Here is a 22674-nt window from a genome sequence, read left to right as displayed (position 1 = left end):
ACACAATTTGCCAAAATGTTGAACTATCCCTTTAAAAGCAGCATAGAAAACAACAACAATTTCCTTTTTAATTTACAAGCAACAATGTCTGAATGATGTCTAATATTCTTACGTTTCAGTTGCTTCTGAAATGTTTCAAAATGAAATCAGGTGGTGTGTGCTCCATAGATAGCACTTTCTCCAGGTACAAAACACCAACTGCATCAAATATATCAACTCACCAGTATGAACTAACACTGGAATGATCTGACATGCATTAGATCCCACCGTACCGAGGCCTTTTCCCGAAGGTCACATGTAGACATACACAAACTTCCCAACTGACAAATTTCCTCCTTTTAACCCAACACAAAGTGAACAGTTTGACTTTTGCACTTTGAGCACAGAGACATGTTGAAACTTTTTCAGTATGTGACCAAACTTGATGTAAATTATTATCAAGGACAGTTAACACTCACCCTGGTGTGACTGGACCCAGTGAGCACCGACTTTGTGACCTGAAGGTCTAAAGATGTTGAAAAACAACTTGTTATCGCAAAACCAACAGCGTTTCCTGGAGGGAGTCCAAACTGTCTGATTAATGGTCCATAACTTTTCATTCGGAAAGAATTTGTTTGGTCCTTGTTTTTAGGCGACACCTAGTGGTTGTAGTTAGTACGACAGAAGCAGGTGGTGGATGGATGAATTGACCATATTCACAGCGTCGCCATCTTTCCTTATGTCATCACTCGGGGTGGGTAAACAAACCGTAGCTATAACTGCTGCGTCCCTGGCTGCAAGTCGTACAAACGTTGTGGAAAACTGATAAACTGCTTTCCTTTCATCGCTTCCTGGTTGATTTAAGGAAGGCATGGGCTGTTAACGTCCGAAGGGACATCGGGCCATATTTTAAAGTAAAACGACATTTGGGTTAAGTTAGCTGGCATTAGCTGCAACTGCTAACGTTAACAGTAACGTTATGTGACGCCGTCGATTCCCACCCCGAGTGACGACGTAAGCAAAGATGGCGACGCTGCGAATATGGCTAATATGTGTTTCGATTCCCAACTGTTTATACTGTAACCATAACAACAAAGATCAGTGGTCCTAAACCTACCTAAACAAGCTGCGACTGTTAACGTAGTAACTATGGCGACACAGTTAGGTTCGCTGGAGGTATGTGGTGGTCTGGTCAACAGATTACAGGTTTATGACACCCGAGATTGGCGTCCGATTCCCAGTTACCAACAAGGGTGACCTAATGTTGAGGAATGTCTTGTTTTAGTCCAATCCGTGATCTTTTCCTGAACCTAACTTGTTCCTGATCATTGTTATAGGAAAGATGGCGACAATGGTACGCTACAGTCGTCCACCTGTCTGTTATTGTAACAACGACAATCCACTGTTTAGGAATCACTCCTTTGGATCGTATTAGAGGTTTGACCTTTGCGGTTGTTCAAGTTTGATGATGGTTGATCAGTTTATAAACCACTGCATCTGTTTGCGAAAGATCAGGTGACAGAAAAACACGAAAAAAAAAGTCTTCTTGATCGTGATCAGGGCTCGTCGTAACCATCTTTGACCTGCAAATCACCATCACTGTGCTCACTGGGGAGTTCACCTTTTATTTATTTAAGCACAAAACCCCTCCTTCAAAATAAGAGCGATACCGAAAAAAACAGTGTCTTATTCTGAGTTTCCTGTATCTTCTTCACATTGTTTTTTTGTTTTGTTTTCTTTCCAGCCCGGTGCGGATGTGCAGTCAGCTCGGAGCGCGGCCACTCGGATCCCTGTGTCAAAAGGTATGAAACCCATCGGCAAGGCCGTGGTGGGGGTGTCGGCGGTGGCCAGGTTAGAGTCGCGGGCCGAGAGCCAGTCGATGAAAATCGAGCTGAGGAAGTCGACGACGGTGTGCGGCGGCTCTGCTTCTGCCTCTGCAGCAGCAGGCAAGAGCTGAGGGGCTAAACTCGCTGCCATGGCAACGCCTCAATGTGATCAGATCATGATTGAGTTTGTTGCTGAATCTGCTGCCAAATGTGAGATACAGGCCACATCAGCATCACACACACACACACCACTGGGACTCTGTGTGTGATGCTCTCCAAACACTATTCAATGTCGTTCAAACCTTCGCATCGTCAGGAGGTCTTTTTCTCCCCTCATGTAATTAAAGGGATAGTTCACCCAAAATTGAAATTTCACTCATTATCTACTCACCCTCATGCCGACTAAGGGCTGGGAGAAGTTTGAGAATTATCGGTGGCTTCTCTGAGTTACAGCAGGGCTCCGTGCAGCACTGCATGTCCATATAACGGTTGCAAATGGATACCAACTGTCTTCGTAACAAAAAGACACAAAGACAGTTGGTATACATTTGCAACTGTTATATGGACATGCACTGCTACGCCGAAACCCCCTGTAACTCAGAGAAGCCACGGAGGACTCTGAAACTTCTCCCAGCCCTTAGTCCACATGAGGGTGAGTGAAATTTCAATTTTGGGTGAACTATCCCTTTAAAACGACAGGTTTTTAAGGTTTCCTGTTTATGCACCTGTCTTTGCATGCGACAGCTGGATGTTGTTGATTAACTCAATGATCCTCGGCAGTAGGTTCTAGACCTTTAATCTCATCATTCATAATTTTTCATAGCATGTGTTTATGGAGGTTTCCAGTCACCGGAGCACTGTGAATTGTTTGTGGAGTATGATTTGCCATTATCTGTGACAGGCACCAAAATAAAAACTATTTATCTCTGAACCAAGTGCGGCCATTGCTTTGTAGCTTTCATTTTGTTGTGTGTGTGTGTGTGTGTGTGTGTGTGTGTATGTGTGTGTGCAGATGAAGAGGTGAGTATCAGCCAGGAAACCTCCATAACATTAACTAATGCAGCTGAACAGACATGAAAACTAATTTCAGAGCTTATGTGTTCATGTACGCTTCATGTGTGAAAACAACAGCACGTCTTAGAACAAAAGTGTGTGAATACAGTTAAAATAATGACATAAAATACAGGAAAAAAGTCAAAATAAGATACCTTCAAGGTGTTTTTTGAGCACCCATCAGTAGGTTTTTGTGGATTCTCCAGAGCAGATGTTTTCAAACAGGTTTGGGGGTACACGTCAAGATACCAGCTCCTTCACAGTGTTGTAACTCTGTCAAATGTGAACTCACAAACATGAAATGACATATTTTTTAGATTTTATGTGACTTACACTCCCTGCAGACGTCATGATTTCTGATGTCCTTTGAGAATACACGTCTGTAAATCTGTGAAGAAACCATAGAAAAAAGATGCAGTGTTAATTCAGAAGTTGTTTGAGAATAATCAAGTGTATAAATTTTCCTCAGCACCAGAGTAATCCCAATGCACATCAATGGATTCACTGCAAACAGGAAGTGCTAATAACTAATTTCTCCATCGTAACAACATCAGACCTTTAAATTAAAGGAAAAAATGTCAACATGTCCTCTGCACGATCAGGAAATGTCAACTAGTGGACAGAAAACCCCCCAAAAACTGCTGGCATGGAAAGATTAAAGTAAACTTTTAAACAAATTAAAAGAGTAAAAAATTATCACACAATTTGTGATTTGCACCAACTGAACCTTTATTATGTTCTGGAAAACACGGATCGAATGAACTGGCTCCACATTTTTCATTTGAAATAAATCAGTAAATTATTTGTGTTAAATTCGTAGATACAGTTACAAGTTCAGGTTGATGCCAAACATTTTCCATGAGTGAAATTGCTATTTTATAACATGAGAAAAAATGTCCGGTTTTCCTTCAAATATCTGCTCATGTTTCTGTGGTTGTGAAGCTTATTAATTAAAGCACCTTTAACATCACACAGTGAGTGTGTAGCGCCCTCTCATGGACAAGCGTGGGCACCTTCCAGAGGAAACTGACATCATTTATAAATCCGATGTTTCCAAACTAATAAATAATGAGAGTGGAAGCAGAGCGGCCTCCCATCCTCCTAATGGCTGCCGCGCTGCAACATCTCATTAAACACACATCAATAAAGCACGTTTATCTGCAGGCTGTGGTGTTTCCTAAAAGGGGAACAGAGGCTGAAATAAACGATTAGCTGTCAACAAACTCCGCTGCCTTAATTAGCTCCTAATAAACAAACAGTGGGGTAAAATGCTGCTGGTGCACAGGGGCATCAGGGAGACAGCGGTGAATTAAACAACAAGGACGCATCTGGAAAACAGCAGGGTAAAAACATGAGGAGTGTCAGACAAACGCGGATTCACAAGCAGCAGCTCAGTGTTTGTGTTTGTGCTGCAGCCTGTTGGCCGGCCGGCGCTCCCACCAGGCTGCCGGATCAGATGTTTCTTCTTCCTGGGAACGACATCAGAGGCTGAGCAGGATTATTACAATCACATCTGAGCCTGGTCAGACCATGATGTCCCTCCTCCTCCTCCTCCTCCTCCTCTGGGAAAAGTGTCCAGGAGCCCAGTGAAGCTGCATTTTAAAATTCTGCTTTTGTTTCATGAATCATTTGGAGATTTTTTTTAAAGATTCTCCGGCTTCGAGTCCAGATACAAAACATCAATACAGTATACTGTGATAACACACCAGGGCTGCAGCTGATGATTATCTTAATCGATCATTTAGTCTATAAAATATATACTGTATAACAAAATGTCTGTTACAGTCTCTCAGACACAATGAAATCAGTGGTTTTATTAGATCAACGGTCAAAGGCCTGAAGATGTTCAGTTTCTAATTATATAAAAGGAGAAAAAAACAACAACAAACCTGACAATTCAATCAAGACCGAGCTGAGCTACATTATTGAAAAGGCAATAAGAGGAGATGGAATAAATAATCACTTCCCAGTTAAATCATGAATGTGAGTCAGCAGCAGGGCAGCTGCACATCTCATATATAAATCAAATATAAAATACATTAAATAAAACAGGTTTACAATAAAGACAGGTATAATTAGATAATCTACTGTTTATAATTAACCATTAAAAAAAGCAAAAGGTGCAAAGATTAAAATTCAAAATGATTAAAAACCATGAGGATGTTAGTCGTTACGATACAGGAGCATGAACGCATCATCACCTGAGTGTGATGAGTGTGAACAGCATCACATCAGACACACTGAGTCCAGTATAAACTCTGTTACTGGGCGGACTGGGGACAGAGTCACTGAGTCACAGAGCTCAGTTAAAGGGATATTTCAACATTTTGGCAAATTGTCCCATTGCCATAATCCCTACAGTCATAGCAGTAGGTTCGTTACCTTTAATTGTCGGTGCAAGCTATTTTTAGAACGGCGGAGCAGAGCCGTGAACGCTACGGAGGCTCATGGGATTTCTTGGTTTCCCTCATCAAACTCAATTACACAATCCAACAACTTTGAGGGAAATTCATGCAAAACCGCTGATGCGCGTTGCCTTCAGGGACAGTTTTTCATCAAGCAGTCTCTGCATGAATTTCCCTCTAAAACAACTCTGTCTGGTAACGTTCTGTTATTATCTCATAGCGTGGTGAATGTGCAGGTCACAACTTGTCCACCAGAGCGTTTTGGAGTTGTTGGATTGTGTATTTGATGAGTTTGATGAGGGAAACCAAGAAATCCCATAATGAGCCTCCGTAGCGTAGCTCTGAGCAGCTCATGGCTCTGCTCTGCCGTTCTAAAAACAGCTTGCACTGACAAATAACAAACCTACTGCTATGACTATTATTGGGATTATGGCAATGGGTCAATTTGCCAAAATGTTGAACTATCCCTTTAACTGATCCAAAGACACAACACAAGCACAAAGAGACACAACATGCTCCGAGGCCTGTTTTCTCATAATCCGTCCATAATTAACTCTGATCCAGTTAATTAAAAAGGATTTATCCTCTCACACTGCTTTAAATAGTTCATTAATTGAAAAACTAATATTCTTTTGTTTCAGAATAACTGTTTTCTTCCGACTCCACTAAGATCCATTTGGCTGCTGCTAATCATTAACTATATCATATCACGAATCATTGTAGACAAATAAATATAACAAAATGAGGAAACAGATTGTGTTGTGTTTTCTTTTTTACCTCAGGTTCAGTGAAGGACTCGTCCTGCAGCCGACGCTGATCTGAGACCTGCAGGTGTCTGAAGGGAACCGCTCCTGTTTTATCAGAAGAACGACATCATGACAATGAGACGCTGCACAAACAAGTCTCAAACAAAGCTGCAGTTTTGTTATTAATAAATGCAGAACGCAGACAGTATCAACAGTAAACTATATACTCTAGCTATGTCGCCCACTTCCTGTGATATTTTTACAAAGTCTGACTCACATTGGATTATTAAAGTTACAAAAATACACTGGGATCATACAGCCAAGCAGCAGTGGGAGGAAACTTATGTGCCTAAGTACATAACACAGTGTATTTATGGTACTATAGCCTATGTCACTACATTCATTAAAAGAGTTTGTTATAAAGGGGATACACCAACATTTTTTTTGTTTCGTGTCTTACCTCATTCCCGAGTCCATGACCAGCAGATAGACACCATCCGAATAACGGGACGAGATCGGAGGAGGGTTCAAGCAAAGACGGTTTATTTTGGTTCAAGCTAGCTACATCAAGGCTAGGTTAGCTTCCTATTTCAAAGTAAAAGCACTTATGTATATAAAGGGTAACAGGTGTTTTATTTTGTGAAAGTAACCAGAATTGCGTTGGTCACAACGGCTAGCTTGAGTAGCGTCGAATTTGTCTGAACAAAATTGTAAACAGCTGGTATTTAGACAAATTAACGACACACTGCTGAAACGGCTACTTTCTCACCTAAACATGTTTGAAATGTTGATAAAGTGATATATTTACAGAGTTTAGAGCTAAAATGAAATCAGCTTCTGACTGCTGATTTCGGCTCGGGTAGGAGGCAGGCTAACACTACCCATACACTTCCAGTGTTTGAGCTAAGCTAATTATGGGCGATACAGCTCTATCTCCATGGTTACTGCACGCACAGTCGAAAGGATGGTGTCTATCTGCTGGTCATGGACTCGGGAGTGAGGCAAGACACAAAAAAAAATGTTGGCGTATCACTTTAAGTTTTATAAAACATGATGCCCCATTTAAAATCCCAGAATATGAAGCAAACAAAACAATTAAATGCTCCACACATACAATTGCACCACTGAATAATATCAATGAACTAGTAGCTGCTATAAGTTTTGAGGCTTTCAATACATTTTGCTGCTAAAACTTTCACTTCAGTAAAAGTATGTTTTTCTCCACCAGTGCATCAAGACAGAAATAATACTCCATACTAACAGATGTGTTCAAATTTGCTTTTGAGCTTGTGTTTAAATTTCTTTAAATCAGTCCTGGACAGTTAAAAATGTTGTTTGAAGCTGGATTCTGGCAGCAGCGAAGGTAATAACATTCTGTCAAATCAAAATGAATGTGTGTTTGGTGGTATATTAATACAATTAAAGGACGAATCATTTGCCTTTGTGTTTATCCACACACAGATAAACTGGGTCACAAACTGAGAATCGTAAAGGTTTTCCATGTTTGTTTTCCCCAATAAAGACAATTATGGCAAAGAGTCTTTGTGTTTTCTGTTTAAATTAGTCATGAAGCCCATTTGATTATTTTCTGATCATAACTCACAATGAATTGATGAGTGATCCCTTCTTGATGATGTAAGAAATGGTGACTGAATAAACCAATATAGCCATATAAACTCTGAACTGTTTGACTCTGGATTCATCTGATAATCTGTAATAAATAAACTTAACCAGCACTAAATTTAATTCTTATTGTTTCTGAGCCACCTCAATAATCTTTTGATATGATAAGATGTAAGTTAGGTTGTGGGATAATCGACTGTAATGATAATTATTATATTTCCGACAGTCGTTTTTATTATTATTATTTTACATTATATTATATTCAGGGCCGGCCCTAGGATTTTGGTGGCCCTAAACAAGATTTTTGTTTGTGGCCCACTCTAAGCGCAAACACCAAATCACTGGTTAAAACTGAATACAGACATGTTTATGCCCTCTGAAGTTTGAGGCCATTTTCTCGACTTTTACATATTTTCTTAAATGTATCTTTTTAAGATACTTGCAGATGTAACAATACTCCAGTGTTTTATGTCTAAATATTAGAACCTCCACTGTAAGCACACTGAGGCCAGTTTGTCCTAGAACACTGTAGAAAGAAATCATTTAGGCCAAATGCTGGAAATTTGAGGTCTGCTTTTTGAAAAATTTCAAATCCCTTGTGAAAACACACCTTCAGTCATGAGAATGAACTGTTTTGGTGCTTGAAATAGGATATGAATACAGTAATAGATAAGTGTAGAAAACAAGTCAAAAATTAAATTTTGTAAGATTACTTTTTGAGCACAAATGTTGTCATTCTGCCGTTCTATTTTCACCAAATGTCTCAAATGTGAGATAAAATAAGCTGAATATTGACTTCAAATTACATATAAAGCTCATAGCGTGCACATGCAGACCTCAGGATGTTTAAATGACTTGATGAACCCCGGTACCTTTCTAATCATGTGGCCCCCCACCTAACGGCTGTGGCCCTAAACAACCACATGAAATGAACAGCGGCCGGCCCTGATTATATTACATGTTCAGAGCCGGTTCAGACCTCCATGGGGCCCTAGGCAAAATTCTGCTAAGGGGCCCTCCTAACTGAACCCCAAAAATTTTCAACAGTCGCACCTGACACCCAGTGTTTCCACGCATCCCCCCTTTAAGCGTATTGCAGTGTTGGTCTAACTAAGAATAAATTCAGAACAAATCAAATCAAACTAAATGTAACAATGCATGTAAACATGTTAATGTTTGAAAAAAATCACCATTAAATAAATCTCTAGATAAAGCTACTATTAATTCAGCTCCATCAAATTGGCTGCACTTGTTTTACTTTCACTTCAAATGTAGGTAATTATGTAATTATTATTTATTATATAATTATTATTATTTTTTAGCACCATTGTCATAATATTTCACAAGTTTTGTTTGATTCTGCATCTATATTTGCATGTAGGCTATCCAAGCAAACAAAATTCAATCTTAGTCAATATTTATCCATTGCTTTCCATTTTGTATGATGTAACTACACTACAACTAAAATTATAGGAGCCAGCAAGACGCACACGGAGACCGGGGTTCACCCAGGGCCCACCGCCCTGTTAATGCAGGTCAAACACGGACTAGTCCCTCCCTCCCTTCCACCCGGAGAGGAGAGTTACCTGACTGCTGTTCCTGCAGGTCATTGTCAGCTGTTTCTTCCCCCTAATTCCCCGAGGGATAACTCCGCTTCATCGTGGCGTGCTAAACGCTGTCTTGCTAGGCTGATGTGCTGGGAATCCGGTAGGCTACACGTGCGCGACGGACGGTCACGTCGTCAGTTTTTTTTTTTTTTTTTTTTTTTTTTTTTTAACGGGGCCTCTGCTAATTTGCGGGGCCCTACGCAACGTGCGTAGTGTGCGTATTGGGTGAACCGGTACTGTACATGTTACATTATATTTCAGTCTTTGAAGGCAGCACCCTCGTCTGTCGGTTGCGGTGACGTCACTGCCCGTTGCGTTCACTTGTTTGTAAACTTCCTGACTTCCTGACCCCAAATTTCTGATCAACAACATTAGAATCAGTCGGAATTAAAGAGGCTGGAGTCACAGATGTTGCTATGGCAACAGTTGTGGTTAACTTCACAGTGAGTTTGCAAGTACTTCCCGAAAAAGAGGAAGTTAAACGTGTGAAGACACCAGGCCCGTAGCCAGCCTTGTGGAGGGGGGGGTTCGAACGAACCCTCCGATCCCCCTTGGCTACGGGCCAGGACATGTCTCTCTGCTGCAGCTCTTTTAAAGTTTATCCCCATTCCCTGTCGCTCTACTGTCCAGTTAATTTAAGGGTAAAACCCTCTCCCAAAAAATTAATAAATACAGCTGCAAAAGAACACCACTCCACAACCACATTGACATTGTCCAAAAAAGACGAAGGTGTGGAAGAGGAGTCGTGCATGCCATGTAGTTGTGTAACTGTTGTCGTCCCTGAACACAACTGAGTGAAGAGTTGTTGTGAATGTTTGTCATGTGATGTAAATGCAGCAGTGGGTCAAACAGGCCGTCCACCAGACTGAGACACCTGCAGCTGAAGCTACAGGACAGTGATGGTGGGAAACTACAGAGATGAGGATGATTTGTTTGTTTTTTTTCTAAATTGTGGCTTTGTGGTTACAGCTCATTTTGTTCAGATAATTAAAGGGGAAGTATTTCAACATGTGTGTGTGAACAGGAGCAGCAAAGCTCTCAACGTTTTACTGTCTGGACTCCTGGGAGGTTCTGGAGGTTTGGAGGTGGAGTTTGAAAAGAAGAGGACCCAGAATCCAGCCCTGAGGGACTCCGCCTCATTTTTCCCCAAAATAATTCCTTCCTATTAAGTGAATTTGAGCAATAAATTTGAGATGGAGGCGGAAAAAGTAAATGATGAAAGTTTCACAGTCAGTTACAGACCAAAAACCACAGGAAATGTGCAACAGATAATTTATTACGAAAATAAGCAATGACTGACAGTCCAACAGAAAATGATCATATAAAAGGTCAATGGGTGGGAAACCAGGACGTCATAGAAAGGAACAAAATTGGTCTCTGACTAAAAATGCAAACAAAAATAAGAATACTTCAAAATCAAAGAAACAGAAACGCCTAAAACCAAGAACCCACAAAAACACAGAGGGTGAACGACAGGAGGTTCAAGAGGTGAACTGGGAGGGACAGGAGGGAAGACACAGAGTAAAAAGACAGAAATTAATTACAAATAAGACTCAGATGTGGGAGACAAAGACAAAGCTAGACACAACAGGGCAGGAAGAAGACAATGTGACTTTCAAAATAAGATAGAAACTCAAACTAAACAGGAGAACAAACAGAGGATATGACAGAGAGTTTATACGTTTGTGCAGTAAAACAAGAAGAGCATCAGCGTCTGTGTCCTGACTGATCCAGTTTCACAGAGTTTAAAAAAGAAGATCAACATCTACAGCAAAGACAGTGAAGCTCCACTGAAACATGCACAGTGCACTGAGACCAGACACTGTGTGATCAGCACATTATACAGTTTTCACTTCTAATACAGAGTCTCTGTTCAGGCTGGAAGCTCATTCAAAGACAAACTCAACATTCAGTGGAGTCTGACAGAGTTTTCATAGTCGACTGGACCTTCATCTTCATCTTCCTCTTCAACACGCTGCACCTGTGAACAACAACACAACACAGTGGAGCTGAGTTTGACAGCAGAGACCAAACAGACTCCCAGATTCCCTCCCAGCTGAACCTGAAGGCACCACGGCTTCCTGTCTGATCTGCTCTTTACCTGAGTGGCTGCTGCACCTGAACGCCTCCCTGCTGGGCTTCTCTCAGCTGCTCTCTGCTTCACTGGAAAATGGAGCACAGAGTCTCAGGTCAGCAGTAAACTCCCAGTTTGAGTGAGTGAGGCTGAACTGGTGTGGGAGTGGATGTTCTCACCTGCAGCTCTGATGAGGAGAACAGTGATCACAGTGAGGAGGAGGAGTTCAGCCACACGCATCAGCAACATGATGAAGGTCAGAGCAGAACCACCTGAAGCAGCTGTGGAGGAGACGAGAGCAGAGACCAGTTCTTCACATCAACAACAACAAACTCAACCAATCAAACATCAAACTCAGGTCGGTCATCATCTGTACGTTTCCTTCAGAAATTAAAAGTCAGAGAAACGTCTTCATCTGCACCTACAACCTCACAGGAAGAGTCCAGTGTTGTGATCTGATGTGTTTGTAAAGAGCAGAAAAACACAACAATGATGTGAATCTACAAACACTGGATCAATGTGAAGTTTCCACCTGGTTCATCTGTTGCTTCTTCTCCACCTGGTCCAGCTGTTGCTCTTGGTCCAGCTGTTGTTCTGTCTCCACCTGGTTCATCTGTTGCTTCTTCTCCACCTGGTCCAGCTGTTGCTCTTGGTCCAGCTGTTGTTCTGTCTCCACCTGGTTCATCTGTTGCTTCTTCTCCACCTGGTCCAGCTGTTGCTCTTGGTCCAGCTGTTGCTCCGTCTCCCTTTGGATCCACTGAATGTGAATGAAGATAAAACAGAAACAACAGAAGATGAGAAAAGGTGTTAAAGTTGTGTAAAGATGACGTCGTCTTTAAACTTCACTTCCATCTAATGAACAAACCTGTGTCTGTCTCACCTGACGCCTCAGGGCTGAAGGGGAACACGTCTATGACTTCACCACTGTTTTTATATATCACTTCACACTTGAAGAACTCTTTATACTTTGACTTGAGATGAAGATCAGACGAGTTAAATGTCACAGTAGATGAAGTGACAACAGTAGACCCTTTGATGGTGTAACCAGCCTGAGGTCCCTCATACAGCCACTTCACTGAGTACCAACCCGGTGCATGTGTAAACACTGAGCAGTAGAGTTCAACCATGTCACCGTTCTTCCGTTCAGACACTGTGGAGACGGAGAAAATGAGCTTCATCACTGTAATAATCAGAATGACTGAGATGATTCAGTGTTTTATAACAAACTGTTTCACTCACTGTCAATTAAAGAGAGAGAAACCAGAGACTCTGATCCTTGTCTGACTGGTTGGCAGCCGTACTGACCAACATCCTCACGTGAGACCTTCTTCAGAACCAGAGCACAGTTCTCTGTGAGACTCAGTCTGTCTGATTGATCCTGAGCCCTCTTACTAATCCGCCCCCGTGAAAACAGCTCCACTGATCTGGAACCAGACTTCAAGGACCAGGTGGTATCGTTACATTTACCCTGATGATCTCTGATGTTTCCACAGGGCAAAGTGACTTCACTTCCAGGTCTGAAGATCTGATAGTATTTCTGTCCAGTGACATCTGAGGAGAAGACGAGAGAGAAACATCAACAAAGAACTGAAATGAGAACAGGTGAACTCAGAGCTGATCACTGATTGATCAGTGAAGATGCAGGTTAACAGGACCTGTGGTTCTCTCTCTCTGTTCATGCAGATCTGATCACATCGGTTCAGATTATGAACATTAGTTATTGATCACTGCACCTACACTGAAGTCAATAGCTGCTAATTGATCCCCAATTCTCTGATCAACAATGTCAGAATAAAACAAACAACCAACTACATTGAGGGAGGAGGAGGTGTGAACAGTGACCACATGACCATCAGAAAAATAAATGGTTGACATGGCAACGAGTGTCAGTGTCAGAGCAAGAAGACCACAGACTAAAAAAAAAGTTGCACAAAAACTTCACAACCATGTTTATATTGTCCTGAAAAGACCGATGATGATGATGTTGTGGTGCTTTTTTAAAAATTGTGTCTTCGTGGCTGCAGCTCAGTAGCCTCGTAAACCAGCCTCTCGCGGAAATGCATCTCATTTCATTTCTCGGGAGAGTCTGGCCTCATTCCCCCTGTAAGCGTTTGGGTGGGCGGGAGCTGGGCGGGAGTAGTAGCGTTGACAGACAACCCCATTCAGCCAATCAGCAAGTTGGTGTAGTGACTTTGCACCAGTCGGTCCCTGATTGGCCAACATGCTGTGTCAATCACAGCGGCGACGCTGATTGGCTCGGCCTTCTGAGGGTTTCAGGCCTAACGTTTACAGCGGGGATGAGGCCAGACTCTCCCTCAGAAATGAAATGAATTGCATTTCCGGGAGAGGCTGGTTTATGAGGCCAGCAGCTTAGAGTTTGTTCAGAGAATTAAAAGAGAAGTATTTCAGAGTGTGTGTTGTTTTCTACATTTTAAATCAGGCGTGAACAGGTGAACTCAGAGCTGATCACCGTGATCGATAACTGAAGATGCAGCTTAACAGGAACTAAAAAAGTTTGACTGTGGTTTCTCTCTCTCTCTCTCTCTCTCTGTTCATGCAGACATGATCACATCAGTTCAGATTATCAGCATTAGTTATTGATTGCTGCAGCTGTCTGATGTGTAAACATGTGATGAGGTCGTTAACAGAGAACAGGAAACTGTTTCCTCACCTGGAACCTGAAGCAGCAGCGTCACAATCAAAGACGTTTGAATCCACCTGAGTTCAGCCATGGTGCGTTCGTGTGTCCGTCTCTTCATCAGTTTGTGAACTGTCGCCTGACGGAGGAAATCACTCAGTATCATCTGTGGTCAGGAAACAGCCACTTCCTCAGAGTCTGTTTGTCATCATGTGGGCGGAGCCACTGGACTCTTCACCTGTGGACTCATCGACCACCCAACGGGGTCAACGACAGAAACTTTACTGACTGACACTGAAGACACCGGCTGCTCATTGATCCACAATTCTCTGATCAACAATATCATAATCAATGAGCATGAAAGAGGCTGGAGTCACAGATGTTACTATAGCAACAGCTGCAGTTGCACTGTGTCTGACCTCATGACGTGACGTGTTTGACTTCATGAAAAAGAAGAGGCACTATAGAGAGAGAAATCATGGCTCGGCTGCTTCCCTTAGATTTATTGGCATAGAAAGGGTGTTGCCCAATCCTAGGGGAGGTAATCCAGTCCAAAAGCTTCTCCACAGGGAAGCATACTGGATTCATACTCTTAACGCTCTAGAACCCCATGGTTTGAATGAATCTTCAGGGCTAAGCTCTTATTGTTATTCGGTTCGGCCATTTTCTGCCTTTCTTCGTCATGTAACTAGTCCTTCATACTTTGTGCTATTTCAACAATTCAAATATCAAATTGTTCAGCCTTTTCGGGACAGGTGTGCTATGTCTTTTCTCTTTTCAACTATTCATACTTTTTGCAATATTCAACTATTTCTGATTTTTTTTTCCCCATAGAGAATGCATTGGAACAGTCTTGAAACTCTTCAAATCTTCTTACTTCTTTCAGCCTTTAAAGCGTCCACATACTTTCAGCTAGAGACTTCATTCAAATTCTGAGCTGTAGACAAACTTCTAATGTATTCATCCTGTATGTACAACTTTTTCATAGCTTGTACCGTTTTTGAGATAAATCCTTTAAAAGCACATGAGGATTTCTGACAAATTTCACACTTTTCAATGAGTGTGTATGGGGTTGGGTCAGAGTGAGTGACATCATCGTTAGAGTGAGAGGGATCGAAAAAACATTCAGGATTTTTTCTGGATAAATTGCCAGCACGGCCACAAATTAAACTCTAGACACATGATTTCCTCACCGGTTTGTAGCCACACTTGTTGTGTCTCATTTAATGTGTTCAAAACAGCAGACAGACTTACAGAATTGTCTCAGTGAGCCTAATTGTCCAGCTAGACCCGCTCCAGTGGCTCATCCACTTCAATAGAAAAGTAGGAGCTGATTTTTTTAGAAAAGCAGAAATGCCCCCCTTTTCTACCTTGCGACCCTGAGAAAAGTTTTTGCCCTACAAACATTTAATGCACATTGCCTCGCTCAGGAAGGTCTGCTTGCCCAGATGGTCAGATGGCCACATTCTGATTAGAGGTACGGTTCTCTTTTTCTGGGCTGTTTTGGGAAGCTGCTCAGAGCTCAAATCTCTCTGCTCTGCTCTGCTCTGTGTGCAGTTGGTCCAGCTGTAGTGGCCAGCTCGTTATCAAAGTCTATAAATAGAACAGTGCAGCTGCAGCCTGGCCGCTCGTTAAGATGTTTTTAAACACAGCCCCACACACACACATGATAAACCAGACTGACAGAGAATGTCCACGCACAAACACAGGCATCACACTCACACAGACAGACACACACAGACACTCACACACAGTCACACATGCACGCATACACAAACAGATAAACACACAAACACAACACTGTTCCACACAGTAAAATGTAAGCATGGTAGTCGCCATGGTAACTTCTGAGGGCAGGCTGCCACACAGGTGTAATCAATCAGATCATTAGGGAGAGAGGAGTTTTGTGGCGCTTAAAGGGATAGTTCACCCTAGAATGATATTTCGCTCATTATCTACTCACCCTCATGTTGACTAAGGGCTGGAAGAATTCTCAGAGTCCACCGTCCCTTCTCTGAGTTACAGGGGGTCTTGGCGTAGCAGTGCATGTCCATATAACGGTTGCAAAGGGACACCAGAGCTCTTCGTAAAAAAAACACACACAAAAAAACATCCTGGTCCGTCCAAATCTCGCGTGATTCGCAGTAACCGCACTGACGCCGGCGCAAATCACGCGAGATTTGGACGGACCAGGAAGAGGAGCTTCGAGAAGCTTCCGCTACAAACAAGCTTAAAATATAGACTTATTTAATTTTTTTCGGGACAATTACGCCATTTGGGGCTTCAGCACAAGACGGACATTACATACGAGCATCATGGAGGTATTTGGATGTTTTTTTGTGTGTGTTTTTTTTACGAAGAGCTCTGGTGTCCCTTTGCAACCGTTATATGGACATGCACTGCTACGCCAAGACCCCCTGTAACTCAGAGAAGGGACGGTGGACTCTGAGAATTCTTCCAGCCCTTAGTCAACATGAGGGTGAGGAGATAATGAGCGAAATATCATTCTAGGGTGAACTATCCCTTTAACAGTTTTACTTTCTGCACATGTACACGCAGACAGAGAGACCGTCAGACTCACACACACACACACACACACACAGGTTTTCAGCTCAAATTCATCAGGCTCTCAATTATTTTATACTTTTGATGTAAACATCTCCAACAATTTATATTTTTCTCATGAATTTAAGTTCAGACGTTTAGTCTTTCCAACTCTATTAATAGTAGTACAATTACAGGTGGAGCCTGGGACATAGGATGCAGCTTTTAACATGTGTCCTATCTATCTATCTATCTATCTATCTATCTATCTATCTATCTATCTATCTATCTATCTATCTATCTATCTATCTATCTATCTATCTATCTATCTATCTATCTATCTATCTATCTATCTATCTATCTATCTATCCCCCTCCCTATTTTTTAACCCCTCTGTCTCCTTTCTTTCTTTCTTTCTTTCTTTCTTTCTTTCTTTCTTTCTTTCTTTCTTTCTTTCTTCTACTCCTTCATTTGTATTTTACGTAACTTTTTATATCCTTCCCTCTCTATCCATCCATCCATCCATCCATCCATCTACCTCTTTCTATCTATCATCCCCCTCTCTCTTTTTCTTCTTTCTTTCTTTCTTTCTTTCTTTCTTTCTTTCTTTCTTTCTTTCTTTCTTTCTTTCTTTCTTTCTTTCTTTCTTTCTTTCACTCCATTTCTGTCTTTTTACTTCTTTGTTTGTTTGATTGTTTCTTTCTTTCTTTCTATTCCTTTTCTCTTCCTTTGTTTTTACTCCATTTCTTTCTTTCTTTCTTTCTTTCTTTCTTTCACTCCATTTCTGTCTTTTTACTTCTTTGTTTGTTTGATTCTTTCTTTCTTTCTACTCCTTTTCTCTTCCTTTGTTTTTACTCCATTTTTCTCTCTTTCTTTCTTTCTTTCTTTCTTTCTTTCTTTCTTTCTTTCTTTCTTTCTTTCTGTCCTTTTCTTTTTTCTCTCTTGTTTCAATCTTTCTTTCTTTCAACAATTTCTTCAGCTCATTCAGCATTGCTTCCAGCATTCACACCATTTCCATTCTTGGAAATGTTTTTTCTAGTCTATAATTAGTGTGAATGCTGGAAGCATTCACACTATTGTTATTCGGTTCGGCCATTTTCTGCCTTTCTTTGTCATGTAACTAGTCCTTCATACTTTGTGCTATTTCAACAATTCAAATATCAAAATGTTCAGCCTTTTCGGGACAGGTGTGCTATGTCTTTTCTCTTTTCAACTATTCATACTTTTTGCAATATTCAACTATTTCTGATTTTTTTTTCCCCATAGAGAATGCATTGGAACAGTCTTGAAACTCTTCAAATCTTCTTACTTCTTTCAGCCTTTAAAGCGTCCACATACTTTCAGCTAGAGACTTCATTCAAATTCTGAGCTGTAGACAAACTTCTAATGTATTCATCCTGTATGTACAACTTTTTCATAGCTTGTACCGTTTTTGAGATAAATCCTTTAAAAGCACATGAGGATTTCTGACAAATTTCACACTTTTCAATGAGTGTGTATGGGGTTGGGTCAGAGTGAGTGACATCATCGTTAGAGTGAGAGGGATCGAAAAAACATTCAGGATTTTTTCTGGATAAATTGCCAGCACGGCCACAAATTAAACTCTAGACACATGATTTCCTCACTGGTTTGTAGCCACACTTGTCGTGTCTCATTTTATGTGCTCAAAACAGCAGACAGACTTACAGAATTGTCTCAGTGAGCCTAATTGTGCAGTTAGACCCGCTCCAGTGGCTCATCCACTTCAATATAAAATAGGAGCTGATTTTTTTAGAAAAGCAGAAATGCCCCCCTTTTCTACCTTGCGACCCTGAGAAAAATTTTTGCCCTACAAACATTTAATGCACATCAATGTGCTCAGGAAGGTCTCCTTGCCCCGATGGTCAGGACAGCACATTCTGATAAGAGGTATGGTTCTCTTTTTATGGGCTGTTTTCGGAAGCTGCTCAGAGCACAAATCTCTCTGCTCTGCTCTGCTCTGTGTGCAGTTGGTCCAGCTGTTGGGGCCAGCTCGTTATCAAAGTCTATAAATAGAACAGGTGCAGGTGCAGCCTGGCCGCTCGTTAAGATGTTTTTAAACACAGCCCCACACACACACACATGATAAACCAGACTGACAGAGGATGTCCACGCACAAACACAGGCATCACACTCACACAGACAGACACACACAGACACTTACACACAGTCACACACACACACACACACACACACACACACACACACACACACACACACACACACACACACATACACAAACACAACACTGTTCCACACAGTAAAATGTAAGCAGTTAGTTGAGTCGTCATGGTAACTTCTGAGGGCAGGCTGCCAATCAATCAGATCATTAGGGAGAGAGGAGTTTTGTGGCGCTTAACAGTTTTACTTTCTGCACATGTACACGCAGACAGAGAGACCGTCAGACTCACACACCCAGACACACACACAGGTTTTCAGCTCAAATTCATCAGGCTCTCAATTATTTTATACTTTTGATGTAAACATCTCCAACAATTTATATTTTTCTCATGAATTTAAGTTCAGACGTTTAGTCTTTCCAACTCTATTAAGAGTAGGACAATTACAGGTGGAGCCTGGGACATAGGATGCAGCTTTTAACATGTGTCCTATCTATCTATCTATCTATCTATCTATCTATCTATCTATCTATCTATCTATCTATCTATCTATCTATCTATCTATCTATCTATCTATCTATCTATCTATCTATCTATCTATACCCCTCCCTATTTTTTAACCCCTCTGTCTCCTTTTTTTCTTTCTTTCTTTCTTTCTTTCTTTCTTTCTTTCTTTCTTTCTTCTACTCCTTCATTTGTATTTTACGTAACTTTTTATATCCTTCCCTCTCTATCCATCCATCCATCCATCCATCTACCTCTTTCTATCTATCATCCCCCTCTCTCTTTTTCTTCTTTCTTTCTTTCTTTCTTTCTTTCTTTCTTTCTTTCTTTCTTTCACTCCATTTCTGTCTTTTTACTTCTTTGTTTGTTTGATTGTTTCTTTCTTTCTTTCTATTCCTTTTCTCTTCCTTTGTTTTTACTCCATTTCTTTCTTTCTTTCTTTCTTTCACTCCATTTCTGTCTTTTTACTTCTTTGTTTGTTTGATTCTTTCTTTCTTTCTTTCTTTCTTTCTTTCTTTCTTTCTTTCTTTCTTTCTTTCTTTCTTTCTTTCTACTCCTTTTCTCTTCCTTTGTTTTTACTCCATTTCTTTCTTTCTTTCTTTCTTTCTTTCTTTCTTTCTTTCTTTCTTTCTTTCACTCCATTTCTGTCTTTTTACTTCTTTGTTTGTTTGATTCTTTCTTTCTTTCTTTCTATTCCTTTTCTCTTCCTTTGTTTTTACTCCATTTCTTTCTTTCTTTCTTTCTTTCTTTCTTTCTTTCTTTCTTTCTTTCTTTCTTTCTACTCCTTTTCTCTTCCTTTGTTTTTACTCCATTTCTTTCTTTCTTTCACTCCATTTCTGTCTTTTTACTTCTTTGTTTGTTTGATTCTTTCTTTCTTTCTTTCTTTCTTTCTTTCTTTCTTTCTTTCTTTCTTTCTTTCTTTCTTTCTTTCTTTCTTTCTGTCCTTTTCTTTTTTCTCTCTTGTTTCAATCTTTCTTTCTTTCTTTCTTTCAACAATTTCTTCAGCTCATTCAGCATTGCTTCCAGCATTCACACCATTTCCATTCTTGGAAATGTTTTTTCTAGTTATGAATGTACTTTGTTTGATTTTTTTCTGGATGTTGTTGTCCCTTTCTCTAGAATTTTTGCCTACCTCCTTTTCACACAGGTAATATATTCAAGATTCTCCCTTTTTGGGAACTGGGAATAGTTGAATATTTTAGTTTCTACTATGTATATTGAATGTTATTGTGATGTTTTCTTAAAAAATACTATTTCAGCATATTCATGTAGTTGTTTATTGACTTGTATAGGTCCTTATATTTGTTTTTTGCTACTTCATGTGGTCCATTTGTGTCGGTAGTTCATGATCTGTTCCTTATTTTCAGATGAGCCACCAAGTGAGGAGTAATAGCCCTCACAGGGGTCTATAGGAAGTATGTTATGTTTACTCTTTGTTCTCTTGTTTATGGTGTTGAATTCAGATCTATGTATATATTTTTGTAGTAGCATTTGTACTTATGGAACCTGTGGAACCGTTGATATATTTGTGATGAGTTGAAGACAGGCTGGACCAGCCCATGGCCAGCTGCGGCTTATTCCACTGATTGCAGTAAGAACCTGTAAAAACAGTGGTTGTGCCTGAGCCACAAGCCTGATGAAGCCCACGCGGGTGAAACGTGTTGCTGCTTGTCTTTTTAAATAAATCAGTGTTAAAACGACCCATTTGTGTGCAGTAGAACTCCTTTCTTTTTTTGGACTCAATTCCTGACACCACCGGCACCATTGTGAGGTTTCTATCTGTGCTGTGCAAGGCAATCTCCCCCTTCTCAAGAAGAGAGGAAGTTAAATGTGTGAGAATGTGCCTTTTTGCTGCAGCTCTTCCTCTCTTCATGCAGTTTATCAGGACACAGATCAGAAATTTTGACATTTTGTTTCCGGAGAACTGGGGAGGAGTTGTGACTAAAGTTGCACAATTTTGCAACCAGGTTTACATAATACTAAAACGACGAAGGTGAGGAAGAGGAGTTGCACATGTTTGGTTAATCATTTAATTTACAGGCCGTTAATTACGTAGCAATGTTGAGAAATTCAATTTCATAGTAATGTTGAGAAATATAGCCAGGAAATGATGCTTAATTGTGTATAAATAGCCTAGAAATAAATGGTCAATTGTGTAGTAATGTTGAGAAATATAGCCAAGAAATAACTGTCTAGTAAAATAGACATAATAACAAGTTGTAGTAGTAGAATTGCCATGAATTACTGCTAAGAACAGCTGCAGTTCACACACACGGTGTCTGACCTCATGATCAGTTGGTGATGTGACGTGACGTGTGCAACTTAATTTTAACGTACTGAGGTGCCCAGTAGTGCACCACTTGAATGAAAACTCCTCCCTTACTCAAACCCTTGAGATGGAGTTTGAAAAGAAGAGGCCCCAGAATCTAGCCCTGTGGGACTCCGCCTCATCTTCCTTTAATTTTTCATATTTTCTTCTTGCAAATTGAATTTGAGCAAGAAATTAGGGATGAAGACAGAAAAGGGAAATTAATTAAACAAATGGAGACTTTATAAGTTTGCAGAGTAAAACAAGAAGAGCATCAGCGTCTGTGTCCTGAGTGATCCAGTTTCACAGAGTTTAAAGAAGAAGATCAACGTCTACAGCAAAGACAGTGAAGCTCCACTGAAACATGCACAATGCACTCAGACCAGATGTAACGGAGTTAAGAGATAATGTGATTCCGCTTGCCATAAAAAACTCACCACACAAAACAAAAACTTGTTTGTCCTATAAATGCAGCACCCCTGTGGATTAGGGTCGTGATGGTGATGATGTAGCAAGGCCCATCGCATTTGCCAGCAAGTCGTTGAATTATGCCCAGTCTCGATACCCAGTACAGAGGCTGGAATTCTTCGCACTTAAGTGGGCTGTGTGTGACAAGTTCAGCCATTGGCTGAGAGGTCACCAATTCACTGTATGGACCGACAATAACCCGATCACTTACATTCTCAGTAAACCAAAGCTGGACGCCTGTGAGCAGAGGTGGGTGTCAAAACTGGCCCCATATGACTTTCACATCAGATAAGGTAAGGCAAGGTGAAGAGGGCCCGGGCGGGGATTGACCCCACACCTCCCGGGTAATAGTCATGCGCAATTCATTTTATTTTGAAATGAATTGATAATTAATTGAAATTGATTTATATGCACCAACAACTATTAAACACTGGGTTAAAAGTGGTTAAAATGGAGAAAAGGGGAAATAGAGAGAAAAAGGAGAAAAAAAGAGTTGCTGCAGAGGGCTACGTAGAACTAGAGCACTGGTCCAATGGAAGCACCTCCTGGTGGCGGAATATGGGTATTGCAAAAACGCCCAAGAACTGACATCTCTGCATTGTTGGTAATGAGCAAGTGTGGTATTTTCAATAATCTAAGGACATTTCTAGATCACCGAAGTTAATAGCATCATTGAGGACCCTTTGATAAACATTAACACATAGGCTAGTAAAAAACAAATCAAAGCAAATCAGTTTTCTACATGAATGTTTCAATCTACA

General features: G+C 40.7%; 2 protein-coding genes across 5 annotated transcripts in view; one reads left to right on the top strand and one right to left on the bottom strand.

Moving 5' to 3' along the window:
- The window catches only part of filip1b (filamin A interacting protein 1b), a 28607-nt gene extending 22284 nt beyond the window's left edge, over positions 1-6323 (top strand). For 2 of the 4 annotated variants that reach the window (XM_085770770.1, XM_085770773.1), the window contains one exon: positions 1724-2152. In XM_085770770.1, coding sequence (XP_085626896.1) covers positions 1724-1936 — 213 coding nt within the window. In that variant the 3' untranslated portion in view covers positions 1937-2152. Of the gene's footprint in view, positions 1-119; positions 185-1723; positions 2153-6045 lie in introns of those variants that run through there. The other 2 variants (XM_085770771.1, XM_085770772.1) reach the window with 2 other exon arrangements.
- A 5726-nt stretch (positions 6324-12049) lies between these two features.
- On the bottom strand, positions 12050-14265 carry LOC146961180 (uncharacterized). Its single transcript, XM_085771170.1, has 3 exons — positions 13985-14265; positions 12553-12864; positions 12050-12463 (listed from the first exon to the last, which is right to left on the bottom strand). Exons 1-3 carry the CDS (start codon positions 14115-14117, stop codon positions 12156-12158), a joined length of 753 nt encoding a protein of 250 aa, XP_085627296.1. The 5' UTR covers positions 14118-14265; the 3' UTR covers positions 12050-12155.
- Between the last annotated feature and the right edge of the window lie 8409 nt (positions 14266-22674).

The sequence above is a fragment of the Trachurus japonicus genome, chromosome 24 (assembly GCF_045865225.1).
Source record: "Trachurus japonicus isolate A0001 chromosome 24, Traja_1.0".
Taxonomy (NCBI): domain Eukaryota; kingdom Metazoa; phylum Chordata; class Actinopteri; order Carangiformes; family Carangidae; genus Trachurus; species Trachurus japonicus.
The sequence above is the reverse complement of the archived record's forward strand: the minus strand, read 5'-3'. Positions and strand labels throughout refer to the sequence as shown.